Source organism: Sphaerodactylus townsendi, linkage group LG01, assembly GCF_021028975.2.
Source record: "Sphaerodactylus townsendi isolate TG3544 linkage group LG01, MPM_Stown_v2.3, whole genome shotgun sequence".
NCBI lineage: Eukaryota > Metazoa > Chordata > Lepidosauria > Squamata > Sphaerodactylidae > Sphaerodactylus > Sphaerodactylus townsendi.
Window position 1 is genome coordinate 44,498,092 of NC_059425.1, and position 15,097 is coordinate 44,513,188.

General features: G+C 44.3%; 1 protein-coding gene across 4 annotated transcripts in view; it reads right to left on the reverse strand.

The window, feature by feature from the left end:
* The window catches only part of DHX57 (DExH-box helicase 57), a 41,194-nt gene that overhangs the window by 16,498 nt on the left and 9,599 nt on the right, over positions 1-15,097 (reverse strand). For all 4 annotated transcript variants that reach the window (XM_048481759.1, XM_048481750.1, XM_048481741.1 and 1 more), the window contains 8 exons: positions 13,941-14,119; positions 12,356-12,477; positions 11,434-11,629; positions 8,803-8,927; positions 7,821-7,954; positions 6,733-6,787; positions 4,822-5,033; positions 846-962 (listed from right to left, as the gene is read on the reverse strand). In XM_048481759.1, coding sequence (XP_048337716.1) covers positions 846-962; positions 4,822-5,033; positions 6,733-6,787; positions 7,821-7,954; positions 8,803-8,927; positions 11,434-11,629; positions 12,356-12,477; positions 13,941-14,119 — 1,140 coding nt within the window. The remainder of the gene's footprint in view (positions 1-845; positions 963-4,821; positions 5,034-6,732; positions 6,788-7,820; positions 7,955-8,802; positions 8,928-11,433; positions 11,630-12,355; positions 12,478-13,940; positions 14,120-15,097) is intronic.

The following is a 15,097-nucleotide window of genomic DNA, read 5'->3' on the forward strand; positions in this document are numbered from 1 at the left end:
GTGTTGTGTGGTTTCCAGGCTGTATGGCCGTGGTCTAGTAGCATTTTCTCCTGACGTTTTGCCTGCATCTGTGGCTCTGAATAAACACAGATGCAGGCAAAACGTCAGGAGAAAATGCTACTAGACCACAGCCATACAGCCCGGAAACCACACAACACGCCAATTTTCACATGGGTTATTCCTATGGAATTCATAGGTGGGTGAGAACTTACAAGCAAGTAGATGGGTTCAAGGCTCAAATAAATTATATTTGGATTTAGATCCCCCTTTCAGTGGAACGAAGGATGCTCATCCTCCTGAAGACCAATCCAAAGCATACAATTTGGAGGCAATCTTTGGCAACAATGACTCAAAGATGTTGCTTTACAGGCGGAAAATCCCAGGTTCTACCCCTGGCATCTGCATTGAAAAGATTTAGATAGCAGGTGCTAAAAAATACTTTTCCCTGCCTGTGCCCTGGAAACATGGCTACTAGTTAAGACAGATGATATTGAGCTAATGGCAGGCAGAGGCACAGACATGTTAAGAAGTTGGTTTCTTTAAAAAAAGAAGCAGAGTAGCATTCAGAAGGTGAGACTGTTTGAAATGAGAACACTGACACAACCTTCTCAGCTGATTTTTTTTTTTTTGCTGTCAACTCACAGTTGACTTCTGGCAACACTCAGTGAAGATTTCAAGGCAAGAGACTTTCAGAGGTGGTTTGCCATTGCCTGCCTCTACATTATGACCCTAGTATGGTCTTGGAGGTCTCATATTCAAATACTTACCAGGGTTGACCCTACTTAGTTTCTGTGATCTGACACAATTGAATAACAAGTAAAACTGGCCACAATGGCCTAGTATACCTGGTGGGTAAGAATGTGAGCCACTGACAATCCACTCCAATAAGGCCTCAATTAATTCTAAATTTATTTTGTCCAAATCCATGGATGCCATTGTTTTTAATGCTGAAGTTCTGAGACCTGGAAGATAAATGAAGCTGTAAAGCAGGAGGGAAAAGAATGGGAAAGGAGGACAAACTATGATGATCAACCACAATGTTCCACACATATTGAACCTTTGTCAACATTTCATTTATTGATGTTATTTATAAGTTGCCTTTCTCCATGAAAGTGAGTATAATCAATAAAATAAAGCATTTGATAAGCAAAGTAATAAGACTAGCATTATAAAAGTATGAAAACATAGCATAAATGTTGGACATAATACAATAACAATACCAAAAGGTGGCATTACGAAGGTAGATAACAGTGTAACGACAGCAAGATAATACATATGGCAAACATTTATCATACCATAGTGTAGCATGTAGCAGTATGTAGTTAGTAAATGTGGCGCTTCCCCTCCCTGCGCAGGGCCCTTGGGCAATGGAACCTTCCCTCCCTCCCTGTCCTGGGGGTTGTCCTCCCCAGAGATGTTCTTTTCCAATTGGCCCGAGGGGCCAAGAAACAATTTAGCCCACAGGGCGCCTGGTGTTGAAGGCTGCCCCCTCTGGCTTCTCCAGCTGTCTCTTCCCTAAACCCCCCCTGCGTGTCAGGCCCAGCCCCGCCGCAGTTGCCTCACTAACGGCCGGAGTTGGCTAGACAGCTGACGTGCCACACCCAGTTGCCTCACTGGACGAGCAACTGCTGCCTGACGGGAGGTGGCCCTGGCACACCCTCCCAACGCACCCTCCTCACGAGCTGTCTGGCCCTTCCACCACTCCACACCCCTCCCACGTCACCCTGCTGCAGCGGCAGCTCCTGAGCTTCCCTTTGCTCTCCCTTAAATCCCCTTCCCAGACTCAAAACCCTCCCCCTGCCCAGCTGCAGCGCGTCCCTGCTGAGCCGATCGGGCTCAGCTGCGCTCCGGGCGCGGCCTGAGCTACGGAGCTTCGTATCTTCGAAGCATTCTCGCGTCGAAACGTTAACGCGTTTCTGCGCCGGTCCCAAGGAACCCCCCTGCCCAGCCGACCTCAGGATCACCGGCTTCAGTCCGGGCGCGGGGACGGCTACTATCGCTCCGCCCGCGCCCGGACAGTAAAGGGAACAATCTTGTTCCCTTTATTAACCACCGCCATCATAACATAGTCCTGTTGCTTTAATTAAAAATGCCCTCCTGAACAATTTTGTTTTACATAGCTTGTGGAACACCAGAAATGCAGGGGTCTTCCTGACCTTCTCATTCTACAAGGTGGGAGTCGCAATGAAGAATGCACATGTATGGGCAGTTGTTGGTTCATTCTTAGCCACTTAACCACAGCAGCCAGGCATGACCTTTATCACATCACCAGGTGATTTGGATAAAGACTTATAGAGCTGGGTGCTGTCAGCATATTTGGGGCATCCAGTTCCAAAATTACAAACCATTTCTCCTAAGGACTTTGCATAGAGACAGAGAATTCCCCAGATGTTAATCACTGGAGAAGAAGATGCTCCCTTCTCCCCACCTCCTGGCAGCAGCCTAATCAGGGGAATGGGGCATGCACACTGCAGAACACACCATCTCTTCCGTGCAACTTAGGCTTCTCCACCATCTAATCAGGGAAATGGGGAATGTTTACTATAGAACAAGCCATCTCTTCCATGCAACTGAGCTTCCCCCACTGCTGTTGCCCCCCTCTCTGCCCGCCACCCGGAACTTGTTTTCTCAAACAAAGAGTTCTATGTCATTTGGTTAGGATAGTGAAAACCACTGGGGTGGGGGTGAGGGTGGGGTGGGGGAGGAGAGGAGAGGATGGAAGTCACAGTCCCAACCTGAACAACAACATTTTAGTCATGATTCAGCCATCTGGTGCTCTGTCAGGTGCACTGGCTTCAGGTGGAACCACTGTCCTCAACCAAACCAAGAGCTTTTTTGGCTCTGGCTCCAGCCTGGTGGTACAATGTCTAACAAGACCAGGGCTCTGCAGGACTTATCACAGTTCTGCAGGGCCTGTAAAATGGAGATGTTCTACCAGGCCTACAATTGAGGACAGTGGTGATGTTTATCCATCCCAGCTGGCCTCTTTCCCTTGCCTTTTTTCTTTCTTTTGGTTGACCTGAAGACCAAATAAACTTTATTGAATTGACTAGCCCATTCCAGGGGCGTAACGAGGCAGCCCTGGGCAAACTGTAGCCCTGGGCAAAACCTGAGTTGGATGCCCCCCCCCCCCATAACTTTGGACCCCCTGAACCAAACTGCACCAAAATTGGGGGGTGCCATCATCTCCAGATGATACCCTGAAATTTTGATGCCGATACATCAAAAAAATGCACCCCCTGCAGGAACATCCTAGAAATTTGCCCAAGAATCTTTGTTCTGCATTGAGTTTTCTGCATTGCTGTCAATGGGGGTTGTAGGCTGCGGGGGTGGGGGGCACATTTCTGAAGGCACAGTCTCAAAACTTTCAGGGTCTCATCAGGAGACTGCCCTAATGATACCCCCCATGTTTGGTGCAGTTTGGTTCAGGGGGGCCAAAGTTATGGACTCTCAAAACTGTAGCCCCCATCTCCTATTAGCTCCCATTGGATACAATGGGGGATAGGGGCACCCCCTTTGGGAGTCCATAACTTTGGACTCCCTGAACCAAACCTCACCAAACCTGGAGGATAGCATAAGGACAGCCTCCTGATGATACGCTGAAATTTTGGTGCCACTAGCCTAAAACCTGCGCCCCCTGCAGGCCAGAAAGTGAAAACCACTAAAATACCCCAAAACGAACCCAGCATTTTGATGCCCCCCACAAGGTGATGCCCTGGGCAGCTGCCCACCTTGCCCAATGGGCATTACGCCAGTGGCCCATTCCCTGCTGGGGTTGTTTCTAGGTGTCATGACTGACTATATTGTATTCATATTTGTATTGTATTTTATATTTAATGTGAATCCATGTTGGAAATCACTTTGAGACTGTGGTAAGAGAGAAAGCGATATAAAAATTGAATGAATGACTAATTGGAAGCCCGAAGTGCATAACCGCTTTGGATTCTCTTCATAAAAGGGAAACAGTCAGCAGCCATAATGAGAGAGACACTCCTGCATAAATTTGGAGCACATCCCCTCTATAGAAGAGAGAGCAGGAAATCTCTAAAAACACAGACTCTCTTTTAGGTATTCTACAGCCACCCCCCAACAGCACATTTCCATAGTATATGATAAAAACCAACAATAATAATTATGATTAAAGCTCTAAATACCAGCCATCTGATCATAGCAAAAACCCAGCAGCTCAGTGGATCCCATAGATCCATTCCACTAGCAGAGGAGATTTCTTCCAAAGGTAGAGCCTCTTGTATGAGGGGAAGCTCCTTCACTTGTAGAAAAATGTCTTTGGTAGTGGACTAAATCTGTGGTATAACAATAAATAGCTCCAGTGCCAAGATTCTTAACATGTGCTATATGTATTCTGGGGACCATCTCCTGATCCTGAGGGAGCATTCGGAGCTGTGAGGGAAGCGGCGTTCAAGATTTTAGGAAGCATTTTCTTCCCATCTGCAATGGCTTCTGATAGCAAACAAAGGCCAGCTGTTTTATACTGCTCACTGTGCCCTGAGGATAAAACACCAGATTTTTCTCCAGGCTCCTAAAAAATAGCACAAAGAGGAACCAACCCTAACATGAAGGAGTTAAGAGATGGCCATCAGGCACAAAGACCTCACTGAATGTATGCCTGAGATCTGCGCATAACATAAATAAAGCTTCTGGGGTAGCCACTGCTGAAGATCTTGGCTTTAGTACACCTCTGTATGCCCAAACTTGTGTCATCTACATTCAATTTATGAAAGCTGTTCTCTCCATACACACATCTTCAGTTTAAGAAGCAACTTTTAATAAAACGGCATTAATGCACATTTGAGAGATTACCTTTGTAGCGTATCAGCAGCTGATGGAACGTTAACTGCTGATCAGGGTCTGAATCCTTAAATCTGCCGACGTCCGTACTCTGCAAGAGGCCGGCATGCCTCAGGTCTTCCTCCACCTCTTCTGCAGCAGTCCTGACGTGCCTTGCTTGGGGCTTCTGGCCAGGTTGTTTTTTTGAACTACGCATGTATGGACTGCCATGTTCCAAGACATACCTGAAGAAAAGCAGGAAATTAGAGCATGGGTAAAAGCTGTTTGTAATTATTTCCTCTGGAAACAGTTAGCTGCTCTAACCAACCATGTACGCATTACATGCACACACACAAACGCATACTTGGGCAAAGTTTTTCGCCTGGGTTGCATGGATGTGTGTGGGGCAAGGACTCCTGAATTCTCAGAACCCAGAACCTGCATGACTTCTTGCCCCTTCCCTGAAAAAACCTGTTATCCAAAACAGAAAAAAAGCAAGATAAATTATCCAGCTTCTCTTTATGCAGAATGTCCGGGAAAGAACCCTATGCATCTACATAGGATTCTTTGCCTGGGCATTCGGCATAAAGAGTAGTTCCACAGAGGGGCAGACTGGGAGGCAAAAATGGCTTGGGGAAAGGATGCTGCCTCTGCTCCTCTATGGAGGGCAGGAGCAGGCTTGCTGTGTCTGTCACCCACCTAGTGCAGGATGGGGGCGTCTGGCTCCCAGAATGCAAGCGACACTGGTTAACACTCATGAAAATGAGAAAGTAGCTTGGAAACTTTTTCCAAAAATATCTGTAAAGATAGTTCAAAATAAACAAGAACTGGGCAGAACTTCCAGGGGGCCTGATTGTGACCTTTCAGCATCTTGGCAGAGCTCCATACATCTTCACCATGTTCAGTTCTTGCCTATGTGAACCTATCTGGTCTCACGGACAAGCCTCTATTCTCTCCTTTCAGCTCTGCAGTTCCTTGCTCTCTCTCCGTACCCTTTTAGCACCCAACTCCACAAACCAAAAATTTGAGTATTTTATATACTGTGCATGTTTTACACACATACACAAACAAACCATGGCAGTCAGTTCCATCAAACATAAATTATTGCTGTTGTGGGTTTTCTGGACTGTGTGGCCATGGTCTTATTAGCCAGAAATCTAGTCCTGTATCTCCCTCCAATGGACAGACACACGAGACAAGCATAGTAAAAAAACTTTTATTTTGCCAGCAAAAAAAAGAACACAGAGCAACACATCTCTTTAATGCATTCTTCAACACAGTGAGGTTTCAGCTATAATGCAGTGAGGTTTCTTTACTCCATATATGGTCATACTAGGTATATAGCTATTTCACTGGTCAAAAGTTATGATGTACTTTTTAATTCAAGCGTGCATTGTCCATGACTAACATCTAAAACTATGCTTATCAGAAACTAAAAAAACCATTTTCTCTTATCTAGCTGCTAAATTCTACCCCTTTTGTGAGCCTCCCTTCAAGTGTACATTATGCCTGACTATAGTGTGTAATTTCTTTTTCACTAAAATCCCTCTTCCACAGCAGACCCCCACTTCACTCCTATGCTGTTCTGGGGTTGGGGGAGTCCATTCATGCTCAGGGCATAATTCTGGAGAACAAAGATAAAAGAGATAGGATTCCCTCCTTCACATATCACATACAGACTAATATGCAAAATTTGGATACGAGCCACTGTTTACAAAATTAATTCCAGGTGCAATCTTAATTGTAAGCCCTACTAAGAATGGTATAATAATGCATATAGTTTATTAACTAATTGCAGTGTTGGTCAAGGCTACCATTTAGGGCATATTTCTATAACCATTCAAGGCCTAAAACAAACATGAATCTAAAGACTTTATATATGAACATTCAAAAGTTCTGTCAAAGGCATACTAGAAGTTCACATTTACTTACAAGATCTCTTACCCTGTCATTGCAATTGCATCTTCCAGAAAAAACTGATCAACAGGGAATGTCCTGCCTAAAAGAGAAAGGAAAGAAACAGAAGTGAAACAAGAGGATATTTTTTCATTTCAGAACTCAAATTATATATATTTCTGTCTATGTACTATTCCTCTCTCTAATAATAAAGGTATAAGGGTGAACAATGCAAATTGACAAATGTTCGAAAGGGATCAGTGCAAGTTACAGGCTTGTGTAGCCTCAATTTGCCTCAGAGCTGTGCAGAGAAGAGTGTTCGGTCTCCACTTGCTATTTGAAACCAACTCTCCTGGTCTGTTATTAGTATTTAAAGGAAGACATAAGTGTCCTTTGAAAAGATATATCTTTTCTTTTAAAATGCTAATAGCAGAGCAAGAGATCTGATTGCAACTAGAAAACCAAGTGGAAGTTGAAGGCTTAAACTCCCCTCCCACTCCTTCTTTTGCACAGCCCTGAAGCAGTCTGAATTAAAATCCTTGATCTTAATCTCATATATTTGAGCCTTGAAATACTTATAAACAGGATCAGACAAATTCACAGAAATATGACTACCATCAGTCATTAAACATGAAAGCTAAAGGCAGAGTGCAGAAAATCCAAGGATACAACAGCTGCATGGATCTGGCAAACAGCACTTTGATTACTGCATAAATCAGGAAGCAAAATCTCACCAGCTCTTTTGCAAAAAAACCCTGCAGAATTTGTTTAAATGCAGATGCATAGGAAGAAACAACAAAGGAAAACTGACTCCTCCATGCCCTGCCACAGAATTTCCAGGGGCATCTGGCTAGCTAGAGCTGGAAAGAATCATGTTGGACTAGATGGACTTTGGCTAAATCCAACAGGGCTCTTATTAAGTTGTTAAAAAATACAGAAATTTTTTAAATTGACAAACTCCCCTTTCCTCAAGTGAGACATGTTTAGGAGCTTCTACCATCAAATATCAAATTGCAATGATAACATTATCACATATTTTTATTAAGAATTAATATAATGAAGGCAATTTTGTTAAGCTTGACAGCAAACATAATCTGCAATGCGATGACTAGTAAAATAAAGAGACTGTTTTTTACCTGGTATGTTAACAACTGGACAGGAGTTAAAGTACTGAGAGAAGAGTTCTGCATTCAGAGTTGCGCTCATTAGAATGATACGGAGATCTGGCCTCTGAACCATTATATCTTTCAAAACCAGCAACAAGAAATCACTAAAAGAAACAAGCAGAACACCTCAGAGTTCCTTTGGTGCTGACTAGTAATGTCTCTCCCATTCCCCATAACCTCTATTTCTGCTCCACGTCGTCACTGCTGATAACGTCAAGAAAAAACAAAATTCAAGGCCACTGAAAAATACACATTTTTAGATTAGTTCTTTGTTTCCAATTACTTAGAACTCAGGCTTTGGGAAATCTCATATATCAGAGCCTGTGTTGCCTAGATCAGTAAACATGGCAGAATCCAGAACACAAAGAAACCTTCATTTGACTAATATAACCGATTATATGGCAGATATAATGAATGGATAATATACACGCAACATTCTAGTCCTTGAAGAAGCAAAACAAATTTTGGCACATGAAGGAATGTTTTCAAAAGAGGTAATATGCAAGTGATTGTCACAATGAGCAAAGAAATCCCTTGCCTTTCTCTTGACCAAGCCAGTAATGGTCACTAGATCATGATACCAGTCAGCAATGAAATTTTCCAGATTGTCACCGAGGAACAATGATAATTCTTCAAAAAATTCGAGGCACCTCCTGTCCAGCTGTCAAGCCAGTTCATTCCATCATTTGCTTTGCCTACTGCACTGAGGGGAACTTGTCACAGCAGGAAGGACAGGGAAGCACAGCATTCTTGGCACTCTCAGCACCCAAGATTTTTCAAAGGAATCCACCCCCTCTAGCAATTCCAGCAGGTTATTGATCCAGCCTTCCATTGCTGTCATATCAACTAGTTTTGCATATCATGACAGCAAACATAAAGTGTTTGCAATGCAATCCTTAAGCACAGCTATACCTGGCCATGTAACTCTGTTTAGGGTTACAGCATTGATTACCTTTCTCCGGTCCTCTCATGTACCTCATCGACAATAACATGGGTGACTCCTTGTAAAGTCAGGTTCCCTTCCAGTCTTCTCAGAAGCACTCCAGTAGTACAGTATACCAACCGGGTAGCTGAAGACTTGAAAAAGAAAAGAAAAAAAGGAGAGGACTATATATGTATAGAGAGAGGCATCAAGGATAATTACTATCCAGTATGTATAGGATTTATCCATACTGAGATTTATTCTTTTTGTTCATTTTTACTCTTTTTTTTCAGTTTCTCATTCAGAAAGATCCCAAAGAACTTTTGATTTTATTGACTGCTTTGCTTTCCCACAAATATTTGAAATGCTGTCGCTTAGAGGAGGGCAGGAAGCTGTTTCTATTGGCAGCATAGGACAGGAGTCACAATAATGGGTATAGATTACAGGCAGAAAAGTACCAGCTGGACATCAGGAAGAAACATTTTACAGTAAGAGTAGTTCAGCAATGGAATCAGCTACCTAGGGAGGTGGTGAGCTCTTCCTCTTTGGCAGTCTTGAAGCAGTGGATGGACAAACACTTGTCAAATATGCTCTAGGCCAGGGGTGGGCAATTATTTTTGACATGGGGCCGCATAAGAAACAGAAAATATTGTGGAGGGCCGGGCCAAAACGCAGGGGGGGCGAGGTGGTTTTGAAAGCCCACAGAAGCCGGCCGGCTTCTGCGGGGCTTTCAAAGACACTCGTGTTCTCAGTAGCAGGCGCTGAGGCGCTTTTGAAAGCCCCGCCAGCGAGAAGCCCGGGCAGCCAAGGCAACCAGCTTCTGCGGGGCTTTCAAAGGCGCCATCGCTCCCCAGCAAGCCAGGGGCTGAGGTGGTTTTGAAAGCCCCCCCCCCGCGATGAAGCCAGCAGCCAAGCGCAACCAGCTTCTGCGGGGCTTTCAAAGCTCAGCCTCCCCTAGTGCAAGGCAGGGGCGTGAGGCGCTTTTGAGAAAGCCCACGGCAGAAGCCGGCAGCCAAGGGCAACCAGCTTCTGTGGGGCTTCTCTCAAAGGCGCCCTCACTCCCCAGCAGAGGTGTGTATCTATGCGTAAACTGGAGCCCGGGGACAAAACCTGAATTTGGCGCCCTCTGACTGTATGGGCGTGCCACCCTTCCCCACTCACGCCTAAAACAATGATTTTTTTTTGCACCACTGCACAAACACACCCCCCACCCCCAGCAAAACATCATATACATGGCTTCTCTCCCTACCAACTCTTTCTTCCTAATTTATTGTTCCTTACACCAACCCTGTGAAGGTAGGTTAGCTCTGAGAAAGCTCAGCTCCCAAGCCAGTTCTACAAGGGGAAAATTAACTTTTAAGCATGTAACATCTCTCACAAATCACCCCCCCCATCCAGAAGATTTGCACCAAACAAATAAGTCAGCACATATCTCTCACAGATCACCCCCCACCCCCAGCAAAACATACATGGCTCTCCCCACCAACTCTCTCTTTCCTAATTTTTGTCCTTACACCAACCTCTGTGAGGTAGGCTGGCCTGGAGAAACAGCTCCAAGCCAGTGCAAGGGGAAATTAACTTTTAAGCATATAAAATCTCTCACTAATCTTCACCCCCATCCTGAAGAAGTCTCATACTAAACAAATGCCAGCATCATCATCAGTTCTGTTGCTGCTGGGATCCAGCTCAGCATTCCCTTCTCCCTGTGCCTCTATGGAGCCCAGGGGTCTGCCGAGAAGGCGCTCTGTGGAGTAAGGGAGAATAAGGCACACTGGGTCCAGAGGGAGGGGGAGGCGGAGGCTGCCCCAGTCCCTGCTCCCCCCTTGGGAGCACAGTGGGATTTCTCCCAGCCTCCACTGGACACTCCAGGCCACTCTGTACATTGGTGAGTGGGGCGGGGCTACAACAGGCACTGGCAACAGTCGCTGCCTCAGTGCCGGCTTGCTAAAGCCTACTGAATCAGCTTGTGTGCAGGGACGTTTTGGCACCCCCCACGTGACCAAAATGGATGCGCCCGGGGACAAGAGGTACTGTCCCTAGGCAAATACGCCTGTGCTCCCCAGCAAGGCAGGGGGGCCAGTCAGGGTCATCCGTATAATGCCCAAGTCTGCTCTATGCTGATCCTGCCTTAAGCCCAGAATTGGACTAGATGGCCTGTACAGCTCCTTCCAACTCTATGATTCTAAGTCTTCATCAAAATGAAACAGGACAGCATGTATACTTTTCAAAGGACAGCATCTCCTACATGAAACTAAATTTCCAACATCAGCACCCCTTCTCAACATTTGCCACTACCAGGAAGCCACATGTTCTTCTGCATCTACAAGCACACTGCAAATTCATGGAATTTGATATGTGATTTTGAATATGACAGTACATTTTGTAAAAGCACTGTTTGCAATATTCTAGTGATTTAAAGGGGTAGTAACCATTTAAGGGGGTAGTAACCAATAGATTTTGTTCAATTATATATGGTATCAAGTCCAATAAATATAAACTGACACTTTTTGTTGGGATTAGTTACCATATAGCCTCAACACTATTGTCATCATTTTTCTTACTGGTATATCCACCATGTTGCCATTTTTTCTTGCTACAATGATGTTAGCTGGCATCCATTACACCAGTGAGATATAAATACTTCAATTCATAACAACAAACCTTGACACTTTCTAGCCGGATCTGGTATCCAACTGTGACCCCAATTCTCTCCATTCGCTCCTTGGCTACTCGTTCAGCCACAGAAATGGCAGAGATCCTCCGAGGCTGGGTGCAGATGATGTTGGCAACGTTACTGGGAGGTCCTTCTAATGAGGAATCTAAGATAAACTGAGGAATCTGAGTGGTCTTCCCACATCTACATAAAGGAGAATAATTAATAAAAAGCAATGTATCTGTTCTGTCAAGCCACATAAGTAAAGATGCCTGTAAGCCTGCTTCCCCAAACCTGGAGAACTTTATTGATTTACAAATGCTCTGCTGTTTTAAGTGGCTCACCATACCAAATACATCTAGACTTTGTCCAGGGATGGAGCTGCCTCCTGGTGCCAGGCAGCCTGTTCCACCCCTCTCCTTATCACAGATGCCCACCCAAAGACCCTGGAGCACCCCACAACAGGCATCCCTGCCCTGGGACTTATCAGCAGAAGGAGGATGGAGATAGACAGAAGAAGGAGGAGAAGGAGGAGGATTTATATTCTCTCCTGTTAAGGAGACTCAAAAGGGCTGACAATCTCCTTTCTCTTCCCCCAACCCCCACCAGAAACACCCTGAGCTCTGAAGAACTGTGACTAGCCCAAGGTCACCCAGCTGGTGTGTGTTGGAGTGCAAAGGCTAATCTGAATTCCCCAGATAAGCCTCCACAGCTCAAGCGGCAGAGTGGGGAATCAAACTCGGTTTCTCCAGATCAGAGTGCACCTGCTCTTAACCACTACACCACTGCTGCTCTGAGCATGGAAAAAACTGTCCAACCTCTTGTGTAAGCAGGTCCTCCCAGTCAGGAGGGAGCAGCAGAATGAGGTTGCTTTTCACACTGTTGGTGTTATGAGTTTTCCAGCTCTCAGAATACAGGTCATATGCTTACCCAGTCATACCGCTAACAACCAAGACTTGATGTTTGTTCAGCAAGCTAAGAATGGTTTTCCTCTCTTCCCATGCAGGAAGCTTTTGTCTTTCTTGCAACATAGCCTGGTAGTGCCTAGAAGACTGACAAATACAAACAAAAGGTCAAGAGCAGCCATTCTGAACTCATAATCCTTTGGGTTGCATCCTACTCCTCTGCTAAACTATGGGCAAAGCTTTCTGCCAGTTGCACCCTGCAGATGCCTGGTTGCACCCTGCAGATGCCTGAGGCTTATCTGTTCTTGAGCATCCCCTATGCTGACACAATAGCCCACTTCTAGCTGAGCTGGTAGGATTCAACCCACTACCAACATTTCTTAAACTGTAAACAATAAATCTGCAGCCCTACAAGTAGCAAGCTCTGATGTGGAGAGCCCAGGCTAGCCTGATCTTATCAGATCTCAGAAGCTAAGTCAGGGTTGGCCCTGGTTAGTATTTGGATGGGAGATCTCCAAGGAATACCAGGTTTCTAAGCAGACAGGCAATGGAAAACCACCTCTGAACGTCTCTTGCCAAGAAAACCCTGTGAGGTTGCCATAAACTGACTTCACAGGGGAAAAAAGTAGCAAAAAATCATTTATGAAGCACTTTTTAGTATAGTCCAGTGATGGCGAACCTTTTCGAGACTGAGTGCCCAAATTTCAACCCAAAACCCACTTATTTATCGCAAAGTGCCAACACGAACGGGTGAATCATGACCCTAGGAGGGTTTACTCAGAAGCAAACCCCATTGCCAGCAACAGAGCTTACTCCCAGGTAAAGGATCGTGCTTTAGTTCTTCGCATGAAAATCAGTGGGGCTTAACAGGGTTACCTACACTGCTTCCCAAAAACTAGGTCTTTGGTTTAATGCTAATAATCCAGCCCAGTGGCTGAGGCCAGGCTAGATATGTGTGGCGGGGGACGACGACTCTGGCACCCATGCCATAGGTTCGCCACCACTGGTACCGTCTCTCAAACAGCTCACAAGTTGGAGATACTGCATGGTTACAGTCTGGCCGCAGAGAACCACAAGAACTTCCCTGAGCCTCAGTCGCCTTCTCCGAACCCTCAGACGTGCTGTCAGCATTTGACCATGCCAGTGGCAAAATAGATGAATTCAAAAACATGGCATTCTACTTTATGAATAAAAAGTAAGTGACTTGTGATACTATTCAAGCCTTTTAAAAATATTACTTGCAGGTTAACAAGAGGGGCTACATAAAAATGTCTAAGTCCCAAACTCTGGATTGCTTTAATAACACTTTCCAGGAAAGTGGAAAATAGATCTAAGTGCTACTGATTCCACATTAATTTTACAGAGGACTGGAAAGCCTTACATTGAAATATGAGAAATAGCCCCATGATACAGTAGGGATTTTTTAAAAAAGCAAAAAGATATCAGGGATTCACTTATCTTAGTAGAACCTCAGATTACTATAGCAGAAATCTGTTCAAAAATTACACATACAAATGGCTAGTTTTTTAAAAGATTATCTTATTTGAAAATAACTTTACAAATAACATTCATTTTTCTTTCATCTTCTGTTTTACAATTAAATGATATACCTTCTTTAAGCTGAATTGTTTGCAGATTTTAGCAATCTCTTTGCCAGTGGCCATTGCTTCAGTGCTGCATCTCCTCAGAAGACTCTTTTTGAAGTTCACGTAACTCTCACTCTCTACGTGAACACGCTGTGGTTCCTCCCCATCCTCTTCCTCTTCTTCCAATACTAATTCTTTTGTAGCTTAAGACAGAAAAATTTTTTTTCCACTATATATGCCAAACATCCCAGCACTGATCCTTTTATTGTTTAAGTTCAACAATCAAAGCCACTCTTTCGTTTTAGCTTTTTTTGTATTGCATCAATTGTTTTAAATTTGCATTGCTTAGACACAATATCATAAGTGAATGTTTTTATTTATTTACTTCATTTATATCCCATTGTTTTCCCCAGTGAGGTAGATCAGCTTAAGAGAGAATGACAGGCCAAAGATCACCCCAAAACCTCAACAGGGGTTTTATCGCCGTCTGTTGTTATACAGTTCCTATTTATAGTATTTATTATTTTAATGGTTTTAATTATGTATGGGTTTTAATATGACTACTTTGTTATATTGTATTTTAAATTGTTCACCGCCCTGAGCCCTTTGGGGGAGGGCGGTCTAAAAATCTAAAATAGAGAGAACGGCAGAGTGGGGATTCGAAGGGCAGAGTGGAGACTCTACACTCTAATCTCTACACCACACAGGAATACACACCAGACGGCAACAGAGAATGGGTCCAGTTCAAAGTTGGGCAAATCATGTGGCTCACATTCTTGAGTTTATGGTATCAAGGTGATCCAGAACACAGTTCTGTGCCTTGTGGTTGGGGGGGTTGGGGGATGGGGGATGCCCTCAATGGAAGAAATTTGCTTCTAACTCTCCTGCACTGCAATAATGGAGGGGGGAAGAATAACCCTTTTGGGGGCCAACGAGAGAAGAAAGTATGGGTATAAATGTCTTATTAGTTAATTAATTCAACCAGTCTCTATCATCAGTTAAAGTCTTCCAAAAAGTAGAAATGACAGAGAAAGCTACCACACTAGTTGAAAACTTAGATTTATCAGTATTATGATGTGAAAAAGAGTCAAGGCGTCATCACCACAAGCAAATATTTAAAAAGGATTAGAAAGCTTATGCTTATCTATTTCTCCATGAAAACAGGAGCTCCTGTGTAGCAG